The sequence below is a fragment of the Paramormyrops kingsleyae genome, chromosome 10 (assembly GCF_048594095.1).
Source record: "Paramormyrops kingsleyae isolate MSU_618 chromosome 10, PKINGS_0.4, whole genome shotgun sequence".
In the NCBI taxonomy this organism is placed as follows: domain Eukaryota; kingdom Metazoa; phylum Chordata; class Actinopteri; order Osteoglossiformes; family Mormyridae; genus Paramormyrops; species Paramormyrops kingsleyae.
The window spans coordinates 22940960-22968786 of NC_132806.1; the positions used below are offsets into that span (position 1 = coordinate 22940960).

Here is a 27827-nt window from a genome sequence, read left to right on the forward strand (position 1 = left end):
GAAATCCCACAGGAGTCCACTAGAGCTCTTGTGCGTATGCATGGTTTGTCAATTGTAAATATCTTCAAAATGAAAATGACACTTTCAACCCTGTTCTTTTTATCTGAATAAAATCATTTGTAGAGGAATGCCTTGGGAGATGTTTTGACATGTGAGGTCCGTGCAAATCCAGAGATTATGCAAAGCTTGTGATAGTACAAAAGCATGCTATCGGCATTTGACTGCAACAATTCAGCCATTGCTAGGAAGGTAAATCCCAAACGTATATTTACATCTTAATATCTAACTTAACAAGGTTTTAAAGAAACTTCAAAGTCAATTGGAGCAATGAAGATGTTATTAGCATTCAGGAGAATCAAGTAATATAGTTGTACAGTTTCATTAATAGACCTTACTGCATATATTACTCTGTAGTATTAATGATGGAGTAATGAAGATTTTGGACGAAAAGAAAAACACACATTTCATTACATGAGATTCATGGAGAATTACATTTATTGGATTTGTGAACAGAAGCTGCATTTGTTATCAAAACGTACTTCATATTTGTTTGATGCAGTCTGAGAAGGTCCATATATTTTTACAGTTCAAGGACGTTAACATGGCCAAGCTGATTTTGATGCAATCTTAGCTGATTTCCATCTAGTATGCTTGCATTATACATACAAACACCATGCAAAAAAGTTCGTCGTTAAGATGGATATTATAGTTGAATCTTTCTAAGCTTAAAAAAAATCTGAAAATATAGAACATTTTGTGTGCACCTGCACAGACACCTGTCACCGGAACCTGAGATTATCTGCAGTTTACAATTGGTAAGATAAGAAAAATGTGTTTCATACAAATATACGGCATGTAAAATGCTTCCTCGTTAGCTGACAAAGTGCGGCTGACATTAGGTAGCACACAATGGTTTTTGCCGTCCCAGATAAGCAGTTACTTTAACTTTTTGCCGTGAAATAATGCTAATCAACATCCGCACAGGTTAAATGTATCCGAGCTTCCCTTCTGTGCCAGCAAAAAGCAGTGATCACCTCCCTGTCCAGTTGCAGAACTTGACAGAAAGGTTACACATAAGCCTTTACCGGAAACATCCGGTTCTTGCCAACATCGAGATGCTAACATCTGAGCTTAGTTTTCCAAGCATCTCCCTTTTTTGTCTGAGAAATACAGCTCTCCACCAGAGGTGATTTGTCTGCAATCGTCTCTCCAGGGCACTGTTGGTTCCGATGCCTGGCGGTTGTACACAATACTTCTTTTTCTCTGTCTCTCTCTCTCTCCCTTTCTGTCTTTTGGCTCAAGAGGAGCTCAGTATGGGGACAGAGCACATGTTGGGGTAATACATGGAGTCCCCCACGAAAGGAGCTCCATCCCAAGTGGTGGAGTAGGGGTTAGAGTATTGGGAGGAGGATGGGGTGTAGTAGTTGGGGAAGCCTGTTGAGGAGTCATAAGGGTGTGGGTCTCCCCGTTCCACCCCCATGAGCTGGGAGATGGAGAACGGGTGCTGGGCGAGCGGTTCGCTACGGAGACAGGGGTCAAGTGAGAGACAAGGGGGTGGGACAGGAGGCAGAGGTTGCTGGACTGTAGATGACATGGGAACCTGAGGAAGCTTGGGGGGAGAAAGGCAGAGGGGATGCTGGCCGGAGATGGAGGGATGGAGGCACGAGGAGGGAGAAAGACAGGGGGGCTGAAATGGAAGTGGAGGGGATGGAGATTTGGGTATCTGGGGGCTGGCGACAACCAGGGGGGGTTGGGCCGGGGGAGAGCCATCTGAGGAGGTGGAGGAGACGGAAGGAATGGCCACGTCATTGAGCTCGGGGACCTTGTCGTCCTGCGAGGCCTTTCGCTCTGATCCGCGTGAGCATCGGAAACGCTTCTGCCGGCGCATGTAGCAGCCGTTCTCGAACATGTTGCCCGAGTCGGGGTGCAGGGCCCAGTAGGAGCCTTTCCCCGGGGAGTCCGGGGAGCGCGGCACGCGGACAAAACAGTCGTTGAACGACAGGGAATGCCGGATGGAATTCTGCCAGCGCTGCTGGTTCTGCCTGTAGTAGGGGAAGAGCTGACGGATCCACTGGTAAATCTCGTTGAGTGTGAGCTTTTTGGCCGGGGCTTGCTGGATGGCCATGCTGATGAGGGAAATGTAGGAATAGGGAGGCTTGGCATGGCTGAAGTTGCGCCGGTATCCTGCCTTGGACTCCCCTACGGCCGCCTCGAAAGCGTACGGCCCCCTTTTGCTATCCCCGACGTACACGTCAGGCTGCAGGACCCCAAACTGGCTCACTGGTGCGCCCAGGCCCACAGGAGCCCCGGCGGAGATAACAGCGTCCGGATGGCTGCCGCTCAAGTACGGAGCATTGGAAGGCACGTATCCGCCCAGCCCGGGCGCCATGCTGCCGCCTCCGGAGTAAACCTGCAAGTTACCGAAAGGAGGCAGAGTTATAGACACGTGCGCTGGAAACGTGGAGCGTTACGTACATTCCCCACATAAAGTAAGTGAATGTAGCCACAAGATGTAGGCCTATTATTTATTTGTTTAAGATGACGATGTTAAAAAATAGTACAGTCTTGTCATAATAATTTTGTTACAAATTAATTCATTTTGTTTTGTTTAAAAAAAATAATAATCGTAAATAGAAATGACTGTAACGCACAGACCGAAATACAAAAGTTAAATTGTCCTCTTAGTAAGGACTTTAGGAGTGAACATTATAGGACTGCATATCATATATTTCCACCACAATAAATCTCATGCTATTTTGTGGTAATTGACCAGAAAAACTGCGTTAAAAAGAAGAAAGCATTCCTCCGAAAATACTTGTTATTTAATTATGCATGGGCACAGCCGTTTTGGTGATAAATCCCCATTGGCACACCTTATTCGAAGGGCTTTCATCTAATTTCATTAACTCGTTGCTGTCCGTCTAGGTATCGCCATGTAAATATATGCGGGCCACCCACCCAGCCGCTTCCTATAACCCTATTGTCCGGCCGGTAACACCATTATTCTCAGCCTTGTTAGTTCGCTCTTTTAGGTCAGTCGCCGACCGCCTTTTTTTTTTATCTTGAAAGAGACGGCGACACGGGAGGCAGGAAGATGCCATCGTTGTCTTCGGCGGTTTGTTGTGGAAAAGGCGGTGACAATAATTGCGCCTGCCCGAACGCCTGTGGTATCCCCTTTCTGAAGTCAGAACCGCCCCTGTGATTATAGGCCCGTGTTGGTCGTTTGTGAATCATATCTAAGCTGCCCTGTCCGTCGGAGAAGAAAAGTTACACCAGGAGTCACTAAATTAACCGCAGCGGGACCACACACAGGCAACGGCATCGCGTACACAGGGCAGCGACGGACGGAAAAGCTTCACAGTTTTGTTTCAAAAACGATTTATTCTATTAAATTCTGTAAAATTTTACAATTAATTTTTACATTTAAAACATTTACGATGGGCTATATAAATCGTAAACTATAAAAAATGTGTTAAAAAATAATATGATCATCTGTTAGTCCTGTGATAAAATTAGATAGGCCTGCATCAAATTCATTCTTCGGTACAACTGTCATCAAAAGTATTGTTAGTAAACTTTTCGTTGTCTTGCACAATTTGTTAGGTTACAGTTGCTGTTGATTTTTTCTAAAGGTTTTAATTTTTGTAAATCGCATCACATTGGCTAAAACACAACTAACTAAAGTAAGAAAACTAGTCTGAAAACTGTTTAAAACGGTTCGGTGAATAGGCCCAATATTACTACTATAACTTAAGTCCGGGCTTATAAGTTTTTTTATAGCGTTTTTAATAAATGTCATCGTAAGTGTGGATATAGTTAGCAAATCAAATACTGAACGATAAATACCTGTAAATATGTTTGTGTTTTTTTATGATATCATACCATACGAAACAGAAAAGTGTGAAATGAACAAATAATGGTTGATTAAGTTAAATTCATAATTGAAAAACACTACGTACCATTATTTTATCAGTAAAATAATAATAATAATAGCCTACTAATAATAATACAAAATAACTTTTCATTATTTATATTATTATTGGTAAAGAAAACAATGCTATTTAAATGTTTCACTTAAATAATAATACAACTGAAGCATTTCCCGAACACTCGAAGCAAAACTATACCAGCAAAAAAATAAAAATAAAAGCAGATGACAACGACAAGGACGCTAATTTAATTACCTTTTAACAATATTTCCACTGAGAAAATGTGCCATGTTAATTGAATTCACACTCATTACGGGAAGAAATAATTATAAACGCTGGAGATCATTTAGTGCAGCCGTACTATCATAGAAGGACATCAGTTTACAAGACAAAAATGGGCTTCGCATAATTGGTGCAATAGTTTTATGTAAATAGTTTTCAAACACTTAAAATGAAAACTTAAAAAATGCAAATCAAAGTACAACCCACTATAAACCATTTCCCTGAGTAAATTAATTGATTCAATTTATTGATTTAATTTCCCTTTTGACTACATCATCAGAACCAAATTCTGCGCTCTATCAGTAGGCTACTTATAATTTAAGTATTTCCTCGTGGCCTATATTGTGATTTTTTCATTAACACTGACAGTTTCCCAATTATACATCATAAAAGTATACTGAATATTACACAGTACAGTGCGCAAGCTATAATATTATTGATGCAATAACATCTTATTTCGAACTTTGTAGCCTACTAAAACTTTTTTTCACAGTCTCAGGCCAGGATCCGAAACCCACTTTAGACTCACCATCCATCGGAAGTTTGCGATGTGAAGGTCTAAAGTCTAACGTCTATAGGTCTAACGGCCGAGTTTAAACGATTTTTGCCGGAGTACTTAAACGCCCATAAAAATGATAAACCTGTTTTACACCTGCTTACCTCATCCTGATAAAATGCCGTCCATTCTTCGTTATTTTCCAGTTTGACACCACGAATCATTTTGTCTGAAACTCCGCTCAGAATTAAGTCCCAGCGTAGAAAAGGGAATAAAACTATTTAGGGCAAATTAGGAAAACAGAAAAGAACAATCTACGGGGTGACACGTTCCAACTCGTTTTGGGCTTATTAGCAGGACCGCAAGAGCATTCTACAGGTTCTTTTTAAGGTCTTCCCAGCATCACCACCTCCTTGCCGGTGTCCCATATCCCCGCCCCTTCCGCGGTCCCACCCATTTTCGCCTCCTACTGAAATCACACCTTTTGCAACATCATTATAAACAACAGTGACAATAACAACAAAAATCCTTATGGTATATTTGCGAATTGAGAAGCATGTCACGTGAATTAAAAAAAAAGGTTGTAACCGTAATAAACTCTTAAACACAAAATAACACTAACTTTTAGGGAGGTTTCTGGTTGCATACAGCGAGGGGCGCCACTAGAGACTGATATGAAAGCATACCATTTGGAGCCCCCCGAACCCTGACCAATCTAATTATGTTCTAACTTTTTTTTTCACTCTGCAAAATTTACATATTAGTCACAAAATTAAATTACAGAATATGCGATGGACCTTAAATTAAGAGTCTGCTGCGATGTGGTAGCTATTAAATAAAGTCTGCTTCCCTGATAAAGATAACGGAATAAAAATAAACCCAAGTAGAATTTTACACCTGATCAAAATTGAAATTTAATTAATACATATTTTGTACATAGCTTATTTTATTATTTCATTACTATATCATAGATTTATATTGACATTTTAAATATTTTAGTGAGATTATTTTTTTCTTGCGTTAAACTTTATTCTCCTAAGTGTTTTTGCTTAGTTGTAATTTATAGGCGTACTACGTATGCAACACGTATCTGAAAAAATAATTAATTTGACTGGGGATTTTTTCCTCAAACATATAACAAAATAGATTGAACAAATTCAGACATATTTATCGACATTGTAATAGCGCATTTTTTCTGCTAAATGACCGTATAAATGAGTGATTTGCTTGGCGAGTCAGGAAAAAAAGACGTCTGATGGTGTTTTTGACGACACGTCCGTACTACCAGCAGTTATCCTGGCCAGGGCTGTGGGAGAGCCTGTTCCAGGCAGAACAGGGTACAGACTAAATGGGGTGCCAGGCCATTGCAGGTCACACAAGCTCAGATCATGCAAACTTTACACTGAGGTGGGAGGCAAGAGTGCAACCACAATATTCACCTCATCAGCCTGTTTATACAGGTGTTACATCAAATAAAAATATTTTTCTTGTGAGAGCGCAATCAAATAAGCATAACTTTATGGGAGATTATTTTGGTTATTTTTTATAAATTCAAAATTGAATAAACATCTCCCAATTGAGTATCGAAAGAAGAGAAAATCCTGCCCTTGAAAATTCATCAAATTCCAACAAGGAGTCAAGCACAAAAACTATTTAAAACCCAGTTCATCAACAAAAAGAAATAATTGAATAATCAAAATAATCACAGACTTAATAATTATGTAATATATGTTTTAAGTGATTTTTCTGGTTGCTGAAAAATATTATTGGTTAAGGATGCTGAACGTTTCAAAGGACACAGGAACAATTTTTAAAATCATGGTAAGATCGTAGGTGTGTTGTTCTTGTCAAACAAGCCTTTAATTTCCTCTCATAAAGCATAAACTTCTACAAGCCAGTTCATCAGTCTGTCTCTATCACTTTACTGGAAACTGTGGCATTAAAATATTTTGTGTTTTACAGTTGTCTACTCTGTGCAACAAGCCCAGATTATGAAAAGTACCTTTGTTATATAATCACTTTAAAGGAAATCACATCTTGGACAGTAATTGGTGTTTATAAGATATATTAATAAAACCACTGCATTCAGTTTAATTACTAAAAGTAGGATTTATTATAGATTTTCCACATATATTTAGATTTAATTTGTTCGATCAAAATTATTCCCTGAATTGGCCCATCCCAGAATGGAACCTTTTTGTTTCGATACATTTTGGCAATATTTAGAATGTTTTTGAAATCCATCAACATTTCAAATGTTTCCGTATAATAAAGTGGTAATTATGTTTATATCAGATATTTATGTAATGTGTTGGGTCCAATATTCAGCTCTTGGTAGCTGCTGTAGTTTTACTCCATATTCACTGGATCTGACAAACGAAAAGCGCCAAAAATCCCCACATAACAATGTTAAATGATTGCCCAATACAGAAAATCAGATGCTGGCCCCCCAATAGGACCTTGCTTAATATTCCTGAAGCTCAACGGAATCGTCATGTGTTAATGAAATTTCTTTAGGTGCAAATGCTAAATGGCTGTATGTTCCTTTTATGTCACGCATAATTAAGTGTTGTGCACCAGCCTGGGCTGTCTCACACACAGCAAAATCCCTTTCTCTGCCATTCCCCCTCTCCATTGCTCCCCTTTCTCTCATTCCCCGCCTTTGTAGGAGACAGCTGCCTAGCAGATCATGGTGTAGAGTTTCACTTTTATTGGCAGAAAGTAAACATTTACTTTACAGCCTGTATGGAGCCCCCCCCCCCCCCCCCCCGCCCCCCCAGCTCTTTGCACCCACCACCCGCACCGGTACCCACCCAGACCAGGGCCTGAAAGGCGCCCACTGTTGTCTTCAGAAGGCAGAGGTCAAATGTTATTGTGCGGGTTCCTGTATTCTGACTGATGGCGACAAAGGGTTGGTATGGGCAACCAAACAGGGGCAACCTTCTAGGAGGCAGGACTGAGGCGAGACGAGCTCTGAGCATCAGGTAGCAGGGACAACTATAGTGGTTATGATAACCATTGTCTGTGCCTGCCTACATGTATATACTTGTGCCATGACGTAGGCAAGTGATTTTGTATGACTCTGAGCATGTGAGATACAGCATTCGTCGTATTATTAACCATATTTCTCTGGGAAATATAATGAAATAAGAAAAAAATAGACATTTTATATGCCCTAGAGTCTAAAAGTACATTTTGGTTAAATGTTATCTCTTGAAAAAGAGCTTAAAGCTATCATAACAAAGGAACGTGATCTCCAATTTATAATAAATAAGTAAAAAAAATGAATCGTCCATTCTTTATTCGATATAAAACAAAATAATATGCTACTCCACATACAACTTACACATTTCTAAAGAATGGCGTTTGAGAGAAAAAAAAAATCGAATGGTTCGAGCAGATTGCCACCACCATGTAACTCATGATACGCATTCCAACCGCACGGAAAAAAACTTTCGGGTTGTCGTTTTACGAGGCTACATCCAGTTGCTAAAGCAAACACGATTAATGGGCAATGTTGTAAAAATAATTGCAAGTGACCTCAAAGAATGTATGAGGCAGGACACCTGCACCGCTTGCTTTCTTACAATCTGGTCTAAATGCATGGCTCGCGACGAGTAAAGCTTTTCTCACTTAGTTTAAATGCAAAGATTACAGGAAGTATTTTATAGCGCACCGGGGGTTGGTGGTTCCCTTCAGTCCAGATGTGCGTATTCTGCACAGCGACCAGCTGTGTCACCACGTTTAAGGAGGAGACACAAACGAGGTGCAAATTAGTTTTCTTGCTGTCTTGGATTGAAGGTCCCTTAAGTCAGTCAGACCCATTAATTACTTCCCATTCAGACTTCGGAAAGTGTAAATTGTGTCCCCGCCAATCACCAGGCGCTCCATGAGGTGGGCACTAATTAATTGTTCCTAAATACTTCTTAGGATGGCCGTCGTGTGTGAATTGTAAGGTCCAGATGAAGGAAGAACACCGGTTTATGAATTTTCACATCATTTATTTAAAGAGAATAACCATCAATACATCGAGCTTTGGGACTATTAGCCTTTATTTGAATGTATCGACTGACCACCGCTTGTTATCGAAATGAACCTCATACATTATTACTCCATTTATAAGTATTGTTCCGACCATAGTTAAACAGCATATTCAGTTGAGATCTATCATCAACAGTGAACTCTTGCGACCAGCATCTATATCGCATATTTACAGCATAATTCGAATGATAAAGAGGTCCGATTTCTAAAGAGAACTACATTTCCCAGAATCTCCGTGACTGTGGCACGTGATCTGGCGCCAAAACTTGGACGTTGAGTTGCGGAGCGCCGACTGGGAAAGTGGATGGCAAGGTATGTGTTATTTAACCCGAAAAGATCCTCTATTCTTTAAAGTGTTGTATTCTGGGTGAATATAACGTTGCGCTTTGTCTTTAAATACTGTCGGCAGATAGCTTTCGAAACTGACCCTTGTGGATATGAAGCTGAAATTCGTGAATGCCCATTACTGTGCCGGCTGGATAGCTAGCCGCGTTTTCTCAGCAATTGACGAGTAATGAGCTTGGCCTGAGATTAAGGTCAAGGTAACGTATTTCTAATATATGTCTTACTAAATGATTCTGAATAATGCGTGTTTGAATATTTGACTATTAACATTTAAAACGGAAACGTGTACATGTGTCCTGTGAGGGACGCAGCGTCTGTGTGCCCGCTTAGTAGAGCTGTTTTGGATGCACGTAATTAAATGTAAATTGGTCAAGTCATTCCCGCATCACCCACTTCACTATCATTTCGCATAACAGCATGTAAACTGCAAAACGTTAGATCCCATAAAATATTTAGTGTCAAAAGTGTGATAAACGAAATTCGTATTCAAGGACCAAAATACAGAAGGAGTAGCTTCACAACGACCACCTAGCTTCAATGCAAATCGCTTTACCTGTGTTTTCGAAACTTTATCTTTCAGTTATTTATGTCTTGCGAATATTTTAAATGAACGAATATGTTATAGTACATAAATTTCGACATGTACACAAGTAGATTGTGCCGACAATATGTGTAACTGAAAGCAGGATAATTTTGCTGGCCATTCAGTCTCTCTTTTGTCAGGCCTTTGCCTTTGATTCACATTGAATCCAGTATCCTGCATGTGTCACATTAATCTCCTGCAGCTTCTGACCCCGATGTCCAACAGAGTGTGAGGGTATTAATGTGCCACCACTGTGTAGTCCAAACTCTCTATGGTTGTGTAAGGGCTTGGGGGAGCATGTTGTAGGCAGCGAATCTTCCTGTGACTAGCAGAATGGTGAAAATCTAATGTTGGTCTAAATTACTGCACGGCTTTGGGTAGCTGGCTCTCACCACCTGTTTTGTCAGCTTGCATGACCTGATGATGTAACTGTTGTTTGGGTGCTGTGGCACAAAGTAAGGATTGTGCCACAGCACCTTCCATCTGGTTCCTTGTATTTGTGTAGTTTACATATTATTTCCATATCGGATAGGCTTTCTCCTGTAAATCAATATGTGGTTTATGTGAATTGTAGCACAGTGTGTGAATGTGCTCTTTGATGGCCTTGCATCCCTTCCTGGGATAGGCGTTTGGCTTGCTTCTGGCTTACTGTGTACTGGATGAAGAGTTTGGGAATATGGGTGGATTATAATGATCAAGATGCTTATTTACTGTTCACACAAGGTACATCTTGATTTACTGAGTGTAGGTATTATTTTTGTGTGCTAATTTCTGCTACCGCATTGTGAGGATCGCCATGTTATGCAAGCATGAAATGCTAGCGGAATTCATATTCGCCTGTGTAAATTTGCATTGCGAGTCCATTCTGTTCAGTTGTTCTATAGTACTTTTTTAAGTAGGAGGTTGGAATTTTTCAAGGTTTGAGTTATTGTGAATACATTAATAGATTGTGACTTGCAATACTACTAATTATATATAGAATATGCCATTTTTTCCTTCAAGTAATCCATGCATATCGACAGATCACTGCATGATATCTCCATGCATATTGACCAGTCAGATGCTGGTGACGCAACCAGCTCGGTCTAGGCATACTTTTGGCCCTGCTAGATAGCAGAGCCATGTCTGCAGAGGTACAGGTTGGGTACGGCTCGCACACTTTGCAATGGAAAAGCATCAGTTCACGGTACCAGTTGTGTATGGCTCGGTTCCTGATGGCATTGGAAATGCACCATATGACGCTACATGAACCATTTGCTGTAGTTTTTGACCCTACTAGATGGTGCTTTCTGTTCAAAAGAGGATTCAAACATGCCCCAAAGTAAGCCAACAGCACCATCTAATGGCTTTAGAAAATACAGCAAATGGTTCTTGTAACGTCGTTTTGACCCTCACTACTCCTGACTCTCGGCAATCGATGAGAGTGAGTTCAGCATATTCAATTGAATCGGTTACTACACAATTCTCGTGAAACTCATAGGAGATGTTTAAAATAATTTATTAATATATGTTATTTTTCATTTTAAATGTATATACTGTAATAATATTATTTGTTGCAAGTATTGCTGTTTTTAGTATTTAAAACATTTTGTTTGGTGTAAGTAACTACATTTGAGTCGCATTCCTCTAACCCTATTTTTCCCATTGGATGAGTATTTTAGTATGCAATTTTAGTGAATGCGCGGTTTGTTGTAGCATGACTGACTGTAGGTGTAATATTTACAAAATATGCAGCTTGCCCTTACTTTCAATAGAATAATAAGTTAGTGATTATAGTGTTAATTGTGAAATGAGTTTTGTTACATTAGTAATGTAATAAGAGCTCAGTGGGATTCACATGCAGCAGTGGCAGTTAGTTGAAGTTGGGGAGGGGGTATTTCTATCTTCCGTTTATCACAGTTTTGATCTTGGTTTCAGAACCGTTAAACTTTTAATTAGAGTACTTTTGGCTGTTTGCTTTGGGGTGGTGTCATGGCTCAATGGATGTTGCGGTTACCTCACACCCCAGTACTGGAGGTTCAAATCCCTCCTCAGCTCTTTGTATGTGGAGTTTGCATGCTCGTTTTGTCATTTTGGGATACATGCAGAGCTGCACTTGTGGGCTTTTTGTCACCCCTTGGCCTCAGTCTGCAGTTTGTTGCTCTGGTACCTCAGAAAGCATGTGTGGTGTGGGCTGTGGGCCCAGCTGCTGTGGGGGTCAGTGTGTGGATGTTGAACTGAGGCATGGTGGACAAGGTTTCATATAATCTTTGCTTCTTCTGCATGTTTTTGGAAGCTCTGTCCAGCTTCCAATTTGCATGCCCCTTGCCTCCCTTTCTGTCTGACTGGGACTACATGCATCTCTCTGGGCCATGAAGCATCGTTCCTGCATGTGAGACCTGGCCTGAAATCTGTCCCACTTTCTGTTAAGCAGAGTCTAGAACAGGGTTATTCAAATCACGGTCCTCGAGGTCCGAGCACTGCTGGTTTTCCAGTCTTCCTTTACCTGTGAGCCAGGTGTGAAGCCTCTGACCAATCAGAATCTGTAATTACTGGGAGAACTGAAAACAAGGCCTGGATTTGGAATTGAGGTCCAGATTTGAAGAACCCTGGTCTAGAAAGTAAGAATCCAGATCAGGATTTTGTTTCAACCAACTAGTTGAGTGCATTGACTGTGACGCTTTATACTCAACTGGATGGTTGAAACAAAATTTTGGTCTGGATTTCTAACTTTCTGGACCTGAACTATCAACCTCTGCTGTCAAAACTAGGTCTAAGTCTTCTCTGCAGCCTCACTCCACTGCCCGTCTCCTCCACCTTCATCACCTTTTCCATCTGGTCGTCCACCACTGCCTTTTGGTCATCCTCCTCCTCTGCCTTCATCAGCTTGTCATGTTCTTCCTCTTTGCCTTCCATTACAGCCTTGTTGCCATCCTCCGTTTTGCTTTTGTGTTCAAAGTTCTGAGAGTATTTACTATGTACACAATGCTTGAAATTAAACTAAATTGCTAAAAATAGTCAACTTTTGACTGGTGGTATATGTCAAGTATATATGCAAAAAAATGCTAATTTTGATAAATTTGACAAAGAATCATTAGGAAAAAAAGACATTAAAATAATCAAACTTGGACACTTTCAGTTTTCATCTTTTAACACTGAGGAGCAATAGTGACACTTAGTGGTAGAAAGAAGGTAAGAAACTTGAGATGGCCATCATTGGGCAAAACAGTGCAATAATTTTTCCACACTAGTGGAGGAATGTAACAATAACTTGGCATGGCAGAGCAGCATGATATGCATGAAAAACCATTTGAAGCATCCTGCTGCAATGAATTCTGTAAGGTAAATTACTAGTTCTATAAGAGCGGCTAACTTTCAGTGTTTTGGTCGTCTTAAAAAGCAGCCTTTTTCCCCACGATATAATCTGTAAAACTACCATTAGATGTCTTTATGGTTACCTTTACAGACACAGTTTATAATGAAAATATCACACTATTCCGTCATTGAACACCAAGATATAAATCTATCAAAGAAAGTTGCAGCTTACCTAATATCAAGGCAAATTAAATACTAGTGAACTACCAAGTTGAAAAAGATTAGTGAACTTTTCCTGTCGTTTTAAAATCTATATTTTTTTATACCGCAGATGACGGCTAATAACCATTTGTTCATTCTTTTTGTTTAAGATGTCATCCAATGGCAGCGTGACCACAGTTCAGCTTCCGTCCATCGGCCAGGCAGAGCAACCACAAATCCACTTCTTACCATGTGAGATTGAGCATGATGGAGCAGCTCAGGTTTCTCACTATTTCACGGCTGTAGTACAGGACCATAAACACGGTTAGTATGTACTGAAATTGTGAGTTTGTGCTTTGCTTTCCAGAGCAAAGAAAATGATTCAGGAATACGTGGCAAAAGACTAAATAGTTGTTCTTTTTGTACCCCTGCCAGAAATTAGTGTGTCATACAGGGGCCGTGAGCTCAAAGGGGCAGAGGTGAGCTGTCCAAAAGACTACACCGGTCTTGTGATGAAAGAGGACCACAAGCCATCCTCGGATCAAGAGGTGAATGTTACATGGAAACACTTTACTCTGAACATACGTGTATCATCATGCTCTACCACTGCAAATAAGTAGAAGTTCTGTAATTAATTTGCAAGTTATGAAGAAATATGCTTCAGGTTTTGAGTGTGAATTTTCAGGATCGAACGGTGAGGATCTCTTCAACATTTCACCGCTTCTCCTATTGGAATCTTACGACCCAACCCAGCCCTGATGATGGTGTTGTCATGTCAATGACATGGCCAACATTAGCAGAAGCAGTAAGTGTTTTAGGTTATTTTTTTCAGATGAACATAACCAACTTGTGCCATACTGCCATGTAATAGAATTATGTAGAAACAAAAATTTCATTTTTAACTTTAAGTAAATTCACAGTATTTTAGCTGCTAACTATTGAGGCAGGCATCAAAATTCTTACTGGGCTTATTAACTGGTTATAATTCCTTTAATAGAATTCTGGCCAAAAATGCTAATTTCAGAAGTGTCATGTTTTGTAGTTGAGAGAAGTTTCCCAACATCTTTCAGATTCATGGGTCTGTAGACGACTGATGGAAGGCTGGGAAGATGACCTATGGCCTGCTGTCCAACTGCACTGTTCCCTTTCCATAGCTGTGGTGACAGGATTCTTAGTACCTATAGTCAAGCCACATAAGCAAGCTGGCCGAATTCTTCCTTATTCCAGAATCGATATGGGTCTAGCTTACACATGCCATGATAGGCGAGCTGGCTTCTTTTAAACTATGCCAATTTACCTATTAAAACAGCTGACATTGCAGAACAGAAGCACATCATTCTGCAGCAGTTACATTTATTCTCTCTCTCTCCTAGTACATGTCATGTCTACTGTGAGAGGCTGGATGTCATAAGGCAGATTTAAGAACAAGTACTTATGGAGTAAAAGCTGTAGTGAAGATCTGACAGTTCTAAATGTCGTGTGTCGCGCTAGCAGTGCTGTGGGAGTTCTGGCTTGTTTCTACAGCTTTAGTGTAGCTTTCGTTTGGCTGAACCTGTGTTTTTTTTTTTTCATGTTATCCCTGAAGGTTGATTTTAATAAATCATTTTAATTAAACAACTGTCCCTGCTGAAGAATCACTCACACACAAGTCTAAATTACTTTTTACTCCCCTCCCCATCTAAAAAAAAAAAAAAAACTGCCACTCCCTGTAAATTTACATTCCTCCAACATTTCAGTATAGCTTGTTTAAAATGAGTTACCCTTCTCACACAGGACATACAGGGGAAAAATTCTTTACAAAAGTTATGTACAAATGGTCCTTTTACATATATATAATCATGATTACTCTGGTTCAGATATGCAATCAACTGTGTACAAAGTTAGTGAGGGATCCTACAGCAGTAAGAAACTTCCCGCACCTTGAACCTGAAACTTCACTGATTGTGTCCAGCTGGATGAATGCTGGCGATGTGACTTGTCCACTCTACAGAATCGGCTGTATACTTGGGATGAGGGAGTACAAGAGACTCAAAGCTAAACAGCTATTAAAAAAAGAGCTAGTGGATGAGTTCTGTTGTGCCATAGTGCTCCTTGGTGCTGCTAAATGGAGGACTCTGGGCTGAGGGAGCTGGGACCGTGTTGTTCAGGGCAAATCCACAATTTACGATACAAAAGCAAAGCCTCCTACACTCTCCCTGGGAACGGGGAGGCCCCACTGAAGGCAAAGAGTCAGCACTGTCCCCTGGGCTTTACCACTTGCCCCTCTTGCTCCAGTCTTTAGGGGTGAAGTGCAGGCATTTGGGGTCGATGCGGAGGTGGCGTTTCTGCATGGCCCTCTCGTGACCATCCACGATGTCCTCCGAAAGTGTTAATATGTATTGTCCCTACAAAAATGGACACCCACTTCAATTAAGAGTGTGCACCGTGCAATTCAATTCTGCGGTAGTAGCAGACGGACTGAGAATGACTATTTCCTCCTGGGGCGCTTAAGAAAGCAACAAATATGACCATATTATATCTATGCGATACGTTCATACTGCATGCAATCTCACCTTATAGTAGTTGATGAGATTGAGGTACTGCAAAGTAGAAATGACGTCCTCCTTTTTGACACTGGTGATCTCACTGATCTCACTGCAGTTAAACAGAATTGTTACAAAGAAACCCGTTTCAAGCCATTGGAGACAAAATAGTTGAGCAGATCTTTGCTGGCATTAGAGTACCATAGTATATTAATGCACAGCAGTAAATACGTTTTAGTAATCTAATTATGTTGTGTTTTAAGAATGGGGACTCTTTTGCTCACTTAATTGTGATCTGTGGCCGTTCTCCGTTGTCCGACTTAAGGTCCATGAGAATCTCCAGGATGGTCTGAGACCAGTAACTGCGGTAGGAGAGCAGCCCCAAGTCTGACAGTGGCTTTTCGGGGGTTCCCGTTTTTCCCTCCACCTTGGAGAGTTCGTAGCCTGTCAAAAACAGAGTATACAGAGTACAGTGGAGGAGTGTTTTCAGAATTTTTGGTTTCGGCCCTGAGAAAATGCACCAGTCAAACTTTCTGTGTAATAGGTCCTCAATACTGTAGAGATGCCACTACAGATAAGAGCTGTCCTATTTGAAGCAGCATTTTGACCACTGCAGACTCACTGAACTCTATGAGCAATTTGCCATATCCTCTTCTTTGATATGGTGGCAAGGTTAGGATGCAGGCCACGTTATAGTCCTCTGTTGATTCCTTCTCCTGTAATTAAGAATTAGAATTAATCTCGTCCCACTCTCTCGGCTGCCTTACGAGAAAGAACATCAATACAGAAAGCAGACACTTTGATATACAGAGAACACTGCTAAAAGCATATTTCAGGTGAAATCCACTTAATTTCACAAGATTGTTCAACTGGAAAAGTTTACCCTGAAGAAAGTGCAGCTCTATATTAGCTTTAAAAGATAATCACTATGGAACAAACTGTAGAAATATTGATCAGGAGTAACAATTACCTTAGAGAAGTAGCCGACAATATGGAAACCCTTTGAGTCATATTCAGTCATGACATAGAAGAGGAAAGGATCAGTGTCATAGTAGAGTGTCTTATGGTCCAAGAAGCACTTTGCAAGAAGACACAGATTCTGAGAGTAGGTCTATAAAAGAAAGGGTCTATGCATTAGTTTCCAAATACAAAAAGATGCAATGCTAATTGTTTTCTCTATTAGCATTGTGGCTGCAAGAGGTTTAGGCACCAAACCGAAAACACTTGCACCACAGATTAGAAATATGTCATTAAAAGGCTACAAGCTGTCAAGCTTCTGCTAAACGAATAGTGTTAAAACAATTTTTGTGATGATGTGGCCCCAAATGCAAGCAGTATGCATCAAGCTAGACGGATTACCTTATTCTTCCGGCCGTCAATCTCAAAGAAAGAGATGGTGCCCTTCCTGTAAATCTCATTCCCTGGTGGGTGGCGAAGGTTACACTTGGTCTGGTGGACAGATATGAGGAGTAGACGTTAGTACTTTCTCATCTGATTGTATTTGGAGGATGAGTGGATGAGTTCCGGGGACATGTTAGGCATCTTGGTACTGGGGCACTAGAAGCAATGCTGCTGTCAAATGTTGACACTGATTTTTTTTGAAGGCTCCCAAAGTGAAGTACTCAAGTTCGTTAATCTCAAACGTGTCGAGGCAGGCGAGGGATCTCATCTCACCAGGTGCCTCTGCAGACACTTGAGGCTCTTGAGGTACTTCAGACAGAACTCGCAGAGGTAGAGGATGGGCAGGGCGGTCAATTCCTGGGGGTAGGGCGAGAAGTACCAGGGCTTCAGGCGGTGGCGGCCCAGCTCGATGCAGTCGATGTTCTTCATTCGTGTGACGATGTCGTCGTGGCTTCGGTCAGACACCAAGCTGCCCGTCATGCGTGGAGCGGAGGGGATGCCGTCCGAGCTGTCCTGGGAGTCCTGGTCAGAGACAGTGATTTGGGGGAAAAGCACTTAGATGGGGTTCTTGAAACTGTGAGACATTTACAGCTTCATCTGAGCCTCCCTGTCTATACAGCGAACCGGCATGAGTGCTCATGGAACTGCCAACTGTACTGGAACTTCCATTCCTTTGAATCATCTCAGCACTCTGCTGCAGGGCAAATTTTTCCGACCAGTTCAAAGCAGTGGGTCCATAAGCTGTACACCCATTTATTCAGCAGTTCGTTAACACTGTCCAGTTTTACAGGAGTTCAACACTAGATCAAAGCAGATGAACACAAACATGTGAATGCAACTTCAAAAAACTTTTTTGTAAAAACGCTGTAATAAAGGTCTTACTATTCTGAATATTCTCACATTCAAGTACAATGATTTAAGTATGGCTTAAACAGAGTGATAGGTAGCTAGGAAACATTTTTCTATACTGTGATCTTCCAACGCTGCCTCAAGCAGCTACCTGCTACAGTAGCTCCTGTGTTTTCAAATACTTACGACTGAAGAATTTCCCCCTGGGATGGATAATGTTTATTTTATACCTTCTCACTAACCCCTTTGGCATGGGACAGTATTCCAGGGAGATGTATGTTATGTCATGGATTGTTAACCACAACCTGCTTGTGCAGAAGCAGATTTTTAAAACTGCAATTGTGTCTTCATGATGCAGAGGGAGTGAACACTCATCTATACTAATTTGATTAAAATGGGGGGGGGGTGATATGTGGCATTTCAGGTTTATAGAAAAATTCTTCCCCATTAAGGGAGTGAAAATGTTATTTTGTGAGAGACCATCGAGTGAAAGGGTTCAACACTGGTAAAGGCCACTAGGTCAGCGACGGGTCTGAGACCAAGCGCTGCAGACAAACACACAGTAAGGCAATGAGAAGGAAAAAATAACCAGACCTCTCCAGGCGGCAGATAGACACTGGCGCATCGAGGGCTGTTATACTGGAAAACCTTTATTATCTGGCAGAGGAGACACAAGCGGTTGCAGGCTTTTGGACATTTTTAAAGTGAAGGGAAAATGCTGCACATGATGTGTCTATATCATGTTTTCATACACATTCATTAGTCTGAAGAAGGAAAAAAGGAAGGGAAAAATTACACAGGAGGAGATGTTTGCTGTTCTTATAATAAACATTATTCTTCCCTAAAGTAATCAATCAGGGTCAGGAATTAGTAAAGATCATCACACAAAGGCAGGTGAAATCACTGTGTTATTGCAAAGAATCATTTTTACAAGCCTGGTTTGATCGGCACAGACGCCCAGCTTATATATACCCACCCATACTCATTCATTCATTCATATAAATAACAGACGACCTCCTTATTGTGCCACAATGTAAGTCAGGGTTCAGAACAGGAGAGCCCTGTACCTGCCTTGGGGGCATTGCCTACCTCATCGGTGCCCACACAGTTTGCTTTCCTCTTCCTGCCTGGCTGGGAGGGCATGAGGCGACGGGCAGTTCCGTTCTACAGAAGAACAACCAATCGGGCAGAAGGTAGCTATTTATACTGACACAACGAGAACAAGTAAGAAACGCACAACCACGCCATGCGAGGCACTTTGTCCCGCCATCCGATTAAGGGGAATGCTGGGACAGAATGAAAGCGGTGGCGTTTTACCGTGGTGACGGTCGTGAGCGGCTCGTGGTCATCGCGAGGGGCTTTTGGAGTGAAAGTGCTCGGCTCCCGTGCTACTGGGTAGATCGATGCCTGCGAGACCTCCACAGATGCCGACAGAGTGGACACAGGTGTGGCTGGGGATACTTGCATCGCCAGGGACACAGGATCTGCCTTTCTCTTCTGCGAACCAATGAGAAGACAGGAAGTCAATTATTGCAAAAATGCTAGACTCTTAATGGGATTCCATTTAGTGGTTGTTTTTATTGCTAAATAAAAAGCCTAAATCTTTAGTTCTACATGAGAGTTAATTTTAACTAGGGTTTTATCAACAGCCAAATGTTTCTGCACAGATCTGTCACTGAAAGAAACTGAAAAATGTTCTGTTTCCACCCACCAACTTTTAACCTAAAAAGGTACACCTGAAACTAGAACATTTACCAATCACAATTTTAGCACCATATAAACCACAGGGTTAAAAAAACAAAAATAATTTTAATCTCAATGGTGCTAAAATCTCAATGAGAACAACGCTGTGGATGCATCTGAGTTACTATCATCTGTAACAAGGCATTTACTTGTCTATTATATAGGAATGTATCTGTCAAAAGGAACCAAATAATCAGAAATCATTCCGAACCGGTTTGGCTTTCAGTACAGTTCCTTAAAAAAATAAAAATAAATAAAAAATTAAGAAATTGTCCCAAATAATGGAACAAAACACAGCCACAGCAGGGAACCCTGGCATACTCACCTGTCCAGCTACTATGATACACCTGTACAACCATTTACCAAGAGATCAATTTCTCCTGAAAGGGCCAAAGTTTTGTTTAACAGAATACAGAATTGCGCAGACACCACAGCTCAAAACACAAGATGACATCTATACTACAGGTATGCTTGCTCTATACTGTACTGGCACCCATTACTCTGGGTTTGTGGAAACTGCCAGTGGTTTCCAAAGCTACATGTGGAAAGCTGATAAAGGGAAGGTGTACCGGTGTGGGGACAGTTTTGCCTCTGGACGGAGCTGTAGCAGTTTGGAGGCTCTGATCTAGATTCTTCCTCTGAATTTGAACAGAAATTGGGGGTTAACTGGCATTCAAACTCAAGCTTGAACATTCACTGCATCTCATTTCCCCCTGGGTTAATACGAATAACCATTACATCACTGCATATTGACATCTTCAAGAAGTGGAATTAAGAGATATTGCCTTAGATCTTTGTATAGAGACAGTGAGATATTATACATTATTATTAAAAAGTGATTTAATTGGCTTTAAATCATGCATTATTTACAAATTATTTTACTGTCGAATTCGACTGGGCTATAATATGAAACACTGAACCTCTGAGGGCACAATACAAATGTAAAATGATATGCAACATGGGCAGCTGTTGCAAAAGCATGCCATTCTCATACTAAAGTCACTGTGTACAATTCCTAACTTTTTCCAGATCAGTAACTTGCATATTGTATACAACTGTGTGCCGTTTCTAACAATGTTAAGAGTAAATATCACCTCTATATCTAGCAAACTGGTGTCTTGCAGTACAACTTGTTTGGAGTTTTGCTTTGGATAAAAAACAAAACAAAAAGTCTGCTAAAAATGTAAAGTACACTGAAAAAAAATCCCTTCATAATAAGGCAATGCAATTCATAGACTTGTGCAGCACAGTACCAATAGTGTTAAAAATTTCATATTATTAAATAAAAAACAGTCCCCATTTATATCACTCATCACAGAGACAAAGCTATAATGCTTAAGATTTTTACTGTATGGACCAGTATACAATGGACCAGTATAATTTTACTGCATAGACCAGTATACAAAAAGTATAACCTACGAAAATTAAAAATAAAAAAAATTAAAACAATGCAAGTCTGAAGCACTCAGATATTTAATTTAAAAATCAGATTAACAACTATTCAAAACTTTGAGGGGGAAATGCCTTTGCAGACCTAATCCAATATGGAATTTGTAACAATTTTCTTATAATCATTATTATTTTTATAATTAAAAACGTCAGCACTGGTGCGCTCACCATCTCTCTCTCTGGGGACCCGGGACGGGACCCAGGAAGCCCATTCTTGGTCGGGGTTTTGGCCTCTTTTTTGGGAAACTGCAGTTTCTTCATGTCCAGCCTGTCCGGGGTAACCCATTCGTCCAGACGCTTGTTGACTGAAGATGCAAACGTCAATGTACAAAATAATAGCAAATACTTGAGAAATTGAAATAGTAATATAAATACTGGGGTAGATCAACTTAAGTTGGATGCATTTACATTTGGTTTATTTACATGACACTGAAGAGGCATTCTTCACTCTTTCTATCGATTGTAGAAAAAACACGGCAGGACGACAGGCACTCCGTTTCAAACAGTGAAACAAGTAAAAAAAAAACAGTTTACTCACAGTCAATATAGTGGACATAGTAGAGCTTTCTTCCCGCTGTCTCTTTAACACTGAGAATTTCAGCCAGAGCTGGAAAGAGATTTTTTCCACGTAACTCATTAATATAAACATATAACTATTACCTCTCCCCATGTGACAATTTATTGCTTTCGTATAACATAAAATCACAAAAAAATACTGCCAGACATATAGAAATAAACAGATGAAACAGACAGGTAGCTAGGCAGCAGATTAGTTGACGGATATAATTGCAATTCCCCTTCATTAACAAGACACTGCAAAATGCTAATTAGGCAGCTTTATGAACGACTCGGCCGAATCCCCCGACACTTTAGTCGGATAAATACGGTCCCTTTGCATTCATGGGAAACATGTAGCTGAAACAGCCGTGACTCGGTTTCGGGACGTCCGGTGCCCCGTGGCTGTCAGGGCTGTGTTTACATGCTGGAGCCGCACGCTAGCCTAGCCTAGCTAGCCAGCTGACAGCTACAGCACGCTCAGACACCGCCATGACCGCCTGGCGCCGTGCCCTTCCGACTGGGGTCGCTAGCTAGCTACTCACGCCACTCGTCTTCGTTCTCCTGGTTTTTCCTGAGAACCGGGAGCCGACACCCCTCGATAACCTCCACCTGCTATCATGTAGAAAGATAACGGGAACCAGTTAAGGGGAACGGGGTGTGTCCAGGGCACCCAAAATCGAATTAAAACAGTTCGCGCTTCGCTTAAAGCGACCCAACAGACGCTACTCACCGAATCCGCCATCTTCGTCGTCTGTCTCTGAAACTGAGCACAACAGGCGACTCACGGCATTTAGATGAGCGTACCGCGATGCATTGTGGGTCACCCCATGCACTTCCGGTCGAGGCAACTGTGCATACTCGGGTCGGCTGCCTGTTCCCTTACGTAAAATCTGTTTTTGGGATAAACTGGGTTGCGTATAATAATGTTTTACATACTGGGTGTGAATCTCATCCGCTTTTGGTATCGTTATTAAAAGTATTATTGTTTAAAAATCGGTACTCCGGTGCAGTAGATGGCGGTAACGTATTGCATTTACCGTGCATCCCACCGTTAAATTACAACAGATTTCGTTGTTTACAAAATCGCACGAAAACATCAAAAGCGCAGAACGCATGTTTACGTGATCGCCGTGCGTGTTGCTGCTCGTAGTGTTTTTCCTTAATCAAATGCTTTTTATTCTGTCCGGCAGGTTTCACAGATATGAAGACATTTGAGATGGCAGATTGCAGCTAGTAAGTAACGGTGAAAAAGAAACGTTTAATTTAACAACACTAATAAACTATCCAGTCGCCGTAGTTCGATGTAAAATTACTATGTGACTGTACTTATGTAATCTTGCTGTTTTAAAATTCTCAACATTTATTTATTATAGTTCGACCACAATTCTTACCAAAATTGCTGCTGGAGGTTGTTGACAAAATGAAAACGACTACAGAATTCCATATAATATATGTCTTTTCTGCATAATTTGTACGGTCAAAGAAATATTCAAATATGTTACTGTAATTAAATACGTTTTATATAAAAGCGAATTGGTATTATTTGTGACAGTTACTCTGGTCTGTGTATTTAAATTCTCAGTTGGTATGGATTTTATACAAGTACTCAGTTTTGGGTCTTTTTGATTGGACATCAGCAGTTAATTTCAATTTGCTTGCAATATGTACTGTAACGTATATCTCACACTTTTAAAGAATTTTTACATGATTTCAAGATAAAACTGCTCGATTGTGGAATGAATAATTTAAAAATAAATCAACGACGCGCCATTTGGTCACTTTTTTAGGAGACATGTCGGTGTGTCTCTTTGTGTGACAGTGTTATTCATGAATGATTTGTGCCTTTCTCATTATTCATACGGGAAACCCTTGATCCTTAACGATGTGAGCCGACATAAGTGACTTAATTTTAAACAGTAATTGTCATGAAATAATGCTGATTACAATCGTCAAACGTTTTTTTTCTTTAAGTATTTGCTGCAAATACAGCAAAAGTGCTACGTTATTACTAATCACGATTTTGACTAATCGACCCCGTATTTATTCAGTATGCATTACATGCAATTCATACACTTCATTTTTATCTGCGTACCCTTTTAAGTTGCTTTGATTTCTTACCATACAGGTATTCCATACCAATTTATCAATTACTAGCCATGTAAGTAGTTTTTATGGAGATTTAGGGAGGTTTTCACCGAACTATTCAAATTAATCCAATGAGACCCCAGAGAATATTTTATATACGTAGAAAACATGGGCTTATAAGTTAAAACTGTATACCACACAACAAATAAATATCGGCACATTTATGAACTTGAAGTGTTCTGCTATCTGTAAGGACTAAACTTGACTCGCATATTTAGTGCTGGTTAAGTTCATGGTTTGTTTTTTTGGGTAGTCCCATGTTTTGCTTCTAGTAAACAAAACCACCTTTCTCTGTCTCAACGCGTGAACAGAGGGACAGGGATGTCGAAGCGCTGTTGCCTCTGGTCCGACGGGACTCCCCAGAGGAAAACCTGTGTGAAAGATGGGGCAGCAGCGGGGGAGGCTGACAAAAAAGCTGTCTATGGTGAGAATGCTTTTGGCTCAGAAGGCTTCTTATTTGCTGTCTGCAGTATGAGGGCAGAGGCTAAAGTTAATGGTAACCTGTGCCTTTTTTCTTCATCCTTCAGTCGATATGGCTGTGGAGTCTTATACAGTTATGCCTCGCTTAACGACCTTCCACGCAATGTCCGACCGCATGTACGTCCCGTATATTTGGAAAGCCGTTTGGCAAATCATTCGATATTGCGTTGCATTGAATTCAGTTTCCTCCACCATTTCCGTCGTTATCAGCACTAGTCGGACATTTCGTCACACTAGTTTGCCTTTATGTAGTACTAGTTGAACAAAAACTGCTACTAGTCATTCTTTTCCAGCAACTAGTTAACTAGTGATCTACAATTTTCTGTAGCAGCTGGTGAGAGCCAAAATGCTCACTAGTTGAATAGTGAAGGCCAGAATAGGTACTAGTTAACTAGTTAAAGCCTCTTTTAACCTTAATATCAAATAAATGCTCAAACTGCTTTCTATACAAATGGCTTTCCATATGTCTGAGGTCCCATCGGGTTAAAGTAGATGGAAAAACCTGATAATCTAACAGGACACAGCAGACATAGCGTATCTAATTTATTATACAGCGATAATAAACATGTATGTTGCATATTTTTGCATTTATTGTACTTTTGTCGTTATTTGAATGTGTACTTTCTCATATGAATCTATTATAAAAGAATATCTTAGCTATTTAGGCAGTATGAATACAGTATAGGTGCAGTGCACCGTACAGATTTGTATGCAGTGTGTATGATGTTTGCATAGCATCCAAGTCACATGCCTTCCTATTGGACAGAACGTAACCCGGAAGTTAGACGACGCATACCTAAACTGGTCAGGGTCAGGTTGGATAAAGTGTCCCAGTTATGCTTGTATGCTGTGTTTTTGTTTTTTGTTATCTTGCCTCATATCTCGCTCTCCCTCTCTCAGAGCACACTAGAGCGTTGTTATTCTCTGGTGCCCGCTCTTTGCAACTTTCTCCCACTCCTACTGTGTCTCCTTCTCCCTTGGCGCGACGGGGCACAGCTAGGGGCCAGATGCGAATAGGGTCCAGGGGAGAATTACTCCGGAGCCCTGGGAGTGCAGGTAAGAGCGGCTCATTTCCCACCCATGTATGTAAGACACGTGGTCATGATAAGGGGCATAGCATAACAGCGAACCCCTCACCCCCGTTAACACTCAGTATTGGTAGGGATGCGTGTTATACAATGTAGCGATGCAGTGCCTACTGTTTGCTGCTGTTTTATGGGTTTTGTTGTTAATAAATATGTATGGGACCATTATTGTGATTGCAAGCCGACCCCGTGCTTCCACTTCCTTCTTTGGTCTGCATCCAGCTGAGCCACCATCCTCCCCTGCCTGCACCTTGTGTGAGCGCCCCCTGCAGGCCAGTGACTCCTGTGTGCGCTGTGAGAAGGTGGTGTGCATGCAGTGCCAGCGACGCTGCTCCCTGTGCCTCCGGACTCACTGTTTCATCTGCTGCCAGCCCAAGTATAGCCCACATTGTTGTGTTTATGATTGTGGTTATGATAATAATTGAAATAATTATAATTTAGTGCAGTAGTATAGTATACCATCTTACTGGAAGTCAAATATGATAATTCTGACTTTGTTTGGTGTATTTTACCCATATGTTTTTTATTATGACCCATATGATACCCATTAAATAATTACCAATACATTTTTGAAGTTCTCACAGCATGGCCTGGCATCAGTCTAGTTAAATGCTGACAATATTTCATAATGTCCTTCATCTTGTTTTAGTTACAATGAACGCTACGAACGGATGACCTGCATCGACTGCCTGGCAGAGTAGCTGTGGTGCCCTCTAGTGGCCGTCTTTGGAATTTTATGCCGAAAGATCCCTTTGTCTTGTTTGTGTCTCTTCAGTTTATTATAAATCTTTAAAAGGTATCATTTCATGATCGAATAAAAATTTTGCATTCCTGCCCCCCCCCCCCCACCCCATATTGTAATCATCTTCACGTCAAGCATATACTGGCCTCACAGTCTGAAAAACATTGCTGGGATATTCTGTTTGGTCATTCCTGTAAATTTTTGGTGTTGTGGAACAGTAATAGTCTATGAAATTGATGTTTAAAATGCTACATATTGTTAATTTCATTTAATTTTATGAAACTGACAGCTACTAAATGTAAACATTTTTCCATGAAACAAAAATTTTAAACAAAGAAACATCATTCAGTTCATACAACATTCCGGTCATGTCAAACAATAATGAATTAAATGTGAAGACTTTTATCTTCTTTTTCAAACACAGTTTGTGAGTTTTGTCTGTGCTTTATCCATGTTTTCTATTTGTGCTTAGCCATCACAAATGACATATCTCTATATGGAATTTCTCATGCTGTCTATTAATAATGCTGAGTATAAAGTATAGAACCTACCCCTAGTACCTTCCTGTAAACAAAGGCTACACATTATCCAGCTGGACATTTATTATTGGAAAAAGAATGATATATTGGTAATGGATAGCATCTTTCAATCTTGTATGACATAAAATTTATGTTTTGTTTGACTTATTGTCTATTGTAATTGTGGGAATTTCTGACTCTGCCTCCCGCCTATCTGTCTGTTTGACGTCTTTTTATACGATGACAGACCCACAATACCATCCTGTGACAGTATCTGGGATGTAAAAACAATGGTTTTGGGAGAAACTTATAAAGCTCTTTGAGGGCTTACTTGTAATATAGAATTTGAGAGTAACGCATTAAGAAGAGGAACTGAAGTAGAGTTTAGATTCTCTGCCCGAGCCCGAGCCCAGACCCGACCCGACCCGACCCGACCCGTGGGCCGGGTCGGGCCGATATTTCCTGCCACTATCTTCGGGCCGGGCCGGGCTGGGCGGGGCCATGATCAAGCATTTGTGTGTGTTTTTTTTTTTTTAAATCATTACTTAATTAGCCTAATTGGGTGGAGAGCTATGCCATAATTATAAATGTAGCTCCCTCCCGTAAGACACGAGCACAAGAGTCCTTTGCATTTAACTGAGCCGACGGTTTATTCGAAAGACAGTGGCTTCGTTATTATCACCATCATGGCAGACGTGAGAACTAAATACAGATACGGAAACACAAAATCAAGCACATTTACTTACAATATTAGCTAACAAACATTGAAATTCAAATGAAATATAAACATAAATAACAATAAAGACAGCTTAGAGAATTCATATACAGTTAACACGAACCTCAGTTAGCATTTACATTTACATGGCTAAATACAACAAACTTAACTAAAACTTAATTAACACATACCTCGTTGGCTGCTTACGGAAGGATTTAACCTTTTTCTTAACCCTTTACTTAAAGTTCGATGCCGAGCACACAAACTGGTTCCAGCAGCAAGCGAACTGGATAAGTGAAAACGTGCTTTTCTTCTAAACGTGTCTCAAAAATCCATTCTGAATAAACAAACAATGCAGTTTACATGCTTCGTCCTTGTTGCATTTTTCATTAAGATAAATCTAAACTAATTTCTGTAGTTCAAACAACTTAGAATTGTAGTTGAGAACG

General features: G+C 40.6%; 4 protein-coding genes across 10 annotated transcripts; 2 read left to right on the top strand and 2 right to left on the bottom strand.

Annotated features, from left to right (window-relative positions):
- Positions 1 to 1297: 1297 nt before the first annotated feature.
- Positions 1298 to 5065, bottom strand: foxa (forkhead box A sequence). Its single transcript, XM_023842828.1, has 2 exons — positions 4872 to 5065; positions 1298 to 2410 (listed from the first exon to the last, which is right to left on the bottom strand). The coding sequence occupies exons 1-2, from the start codon at positions 4929 to 4931 to the stop codon at positions 1298 to 1300; spliced, it is 1173 nt and encodes a 390-aa protein (XP_023698596.1). The 5' UTR covers positions 4932 to 5065.
- Positions 5066 to 8953: 3888 nt separating this feature from the next.
- Positions 8954 to 14789, top strand: rnaseh2c (ribonuclease H2, subunit C). Of its 2 annotated transcripts, XM_023842885.2 has the most exons (6): positions 8990 to 9060; positions 9158 to 9290; positions 13342 to 13495; positions 13607 to 13719; positions 13857 to 13976; positions 14242 to 14789. In XM_023842885.2, exons 3-6 carry the CDS (start codon positions 13342 to 13344, stop codon positions 14263 to 14265), a joined length of 411 nt encoding a protein of 136 aa, XP_023698653.1. In that variant the 5' UTR covers positions 8990 to 9060; positions 9158 to 9290; the 3' UTR covers positions 14266 to 14789. The 2 variants fall into 2 exon arrangements, with proteins under 2 accessions (XP_023698652.1, XP_023698653.1); XM_023842884.2 differs by lacking the exon at positions 9158 to 9290 and having other exon boundaries at positions 8954 to 9060.
- Positions 14790 to 14816: 27 nt separating this feature from the next.
- On the bottom strand, positions 14817 to 22648 carry LOC111859842 (histone acetyltransferase KAT5). Of its 2 annotated transcripts, XM_023842875.2 has the most exons (16): positions 22424 to 22648; positions 22236 to 22305; positions 21674 to 21742; positions 21304 to 21440; positions 20781 to 20831; positions 20256 to 20324; positions 19261 to 19440; positions 19033 to 19107; positions 18538 to 18600; positions 17368 to 17616; positions 17053 to 17142; positions 16664 to 16804; positions 16316 to 16409; positions 15978 to 16137; positions 15724 to 15805; positions 14817 to 15555 (listed from the first exon to the last, which is right to left on the bottom strand). In XM_023842875.2, the coding sequence occupies exons 1-16, from the start codon at positions 22433 to 22435 to the stop codon at positions 15421 to 15423; spliced, it is 1677 nt and encodes a 558-aa protein (XP_023698643.1). In that variant the 5' UTR covers positions 22436 to 22648; the 3' UTR covers positions 14817 to 15420. The 2 variants fall into 2 exon arrangements, with proteins under 2 accessions (XP_023698643.1, XP_023698644.1); XM_023842876.2 differs by lacking the exon at positions 20781 to 20831 and having other exon boundaries at positions 22424 to 22646.
- Positions 22466 to 26568, top strand: LOC111859844 (apoptosis regulatory protein Siva-like). 5 transcript variants are annotated; one of them, XM_023842878.2, is made up of 6 exons: positions 22466 to 22555; positions 22884 to 22926; positions 24150 to 24262; positions 25219 to 25374; positions 25626 to 25779; positions 26053 to 26568. In XM_023842878.2, exons 3-6 carry the CDS (start codon positions 24160 to 24162, stop codon positions 26102 to 26104), a joined length of 465 nt encoding a protein of 154 aa, XP_023698646.1. In that variant the 5' UTR covers positions 22466 to 22555; positions 22884 to 22926; positions 24150 to 24159; the 3' UTR covers positions 26105 to 26568. The 5 variants fall into 5 exon arrangements, with proteins under 5 accessions (XP_023698646.1, XP_023698647.1, XP_023698648.1 ...); XM_023842879.2 differs by having other exon boundaries at positions 22515 to 22576; XM_023842880.2 differs by having other exon boundaries at positions 22517 to 22603.
- Positions 26569 to 27827: the final 1259 nt, after the last annotated feature.

Coding starts and splice junctions, on each gene's coding strand:
- foxa (XM_023842828.1), bottom strand. CDS start 4,931: ATGATTCGTGGTGTCAAACTGGAAAATAACGAAGAATGGACGGCATTT. Junction 2,411..4,871: donor CGGCATTTTATCAGGATGAG/GTAAGCAGGTGT, acceptor GGTAACTTGCAG/GTTTACTCCGGAGGCGGCAG.
- rnaseh2c (XM_023842884.2), top strand. CDS start 13,342: ATGTCATCCAATGGCAGCGTGACCACAGTTCAGCTTCCGTCCATCGGC. Junction 13,496..13,606: donor AGTACAGGACCATAAACACG/GTTAGTATGTAC, acceptor TACCCCTGCCAG/AAATTAGTGTGTCATACAGG. Junction 13,720..13,856: donor AGCCATCCTCGGATCAAGAG/GTGAATGTTACA, acceptor GTGAATTTTCAG/GATCGAACGGTGAGGATCTC.
- LOC111859842 (XM_023842875.2), bottom strand. Junction 18,601..19,032: donor ACTGTGTGGGCACCGATGAG/GTAGGCAATGCC, acceptor CTCCTCTGCCAG/ATAATAAAGGTTTTCCAGTA. Junction 15,806..15,977: donor CGGCCACAGATCACAATTAA/GTGAGCAAAAGA, acceptor GTTTAACTGCAG/TGAGATCAGTGAGATCACCA.
- LOC111859844 (XM_023842878.2), top strand. CDS start 24,160: ATGTCGAAGCGCTGTTGCCTCTGGTCCGACGGGACTCCCCAGAGGAAA. Junction 24,263..25,218: donor TGACAAAAAAGCTGTCTATG/GTGAGAATGCTT, acceptor TCCCTCTCTCAG/AGCACACTAGAGCGTTGTTA. Junction 25,375..25,625: donor CCGGAGCCCTGGGAGTGCAG/GTAAGAGCGGCT, acceptor GTCTGCATCCAG/CTGAGCCACCATCCTCCCCT.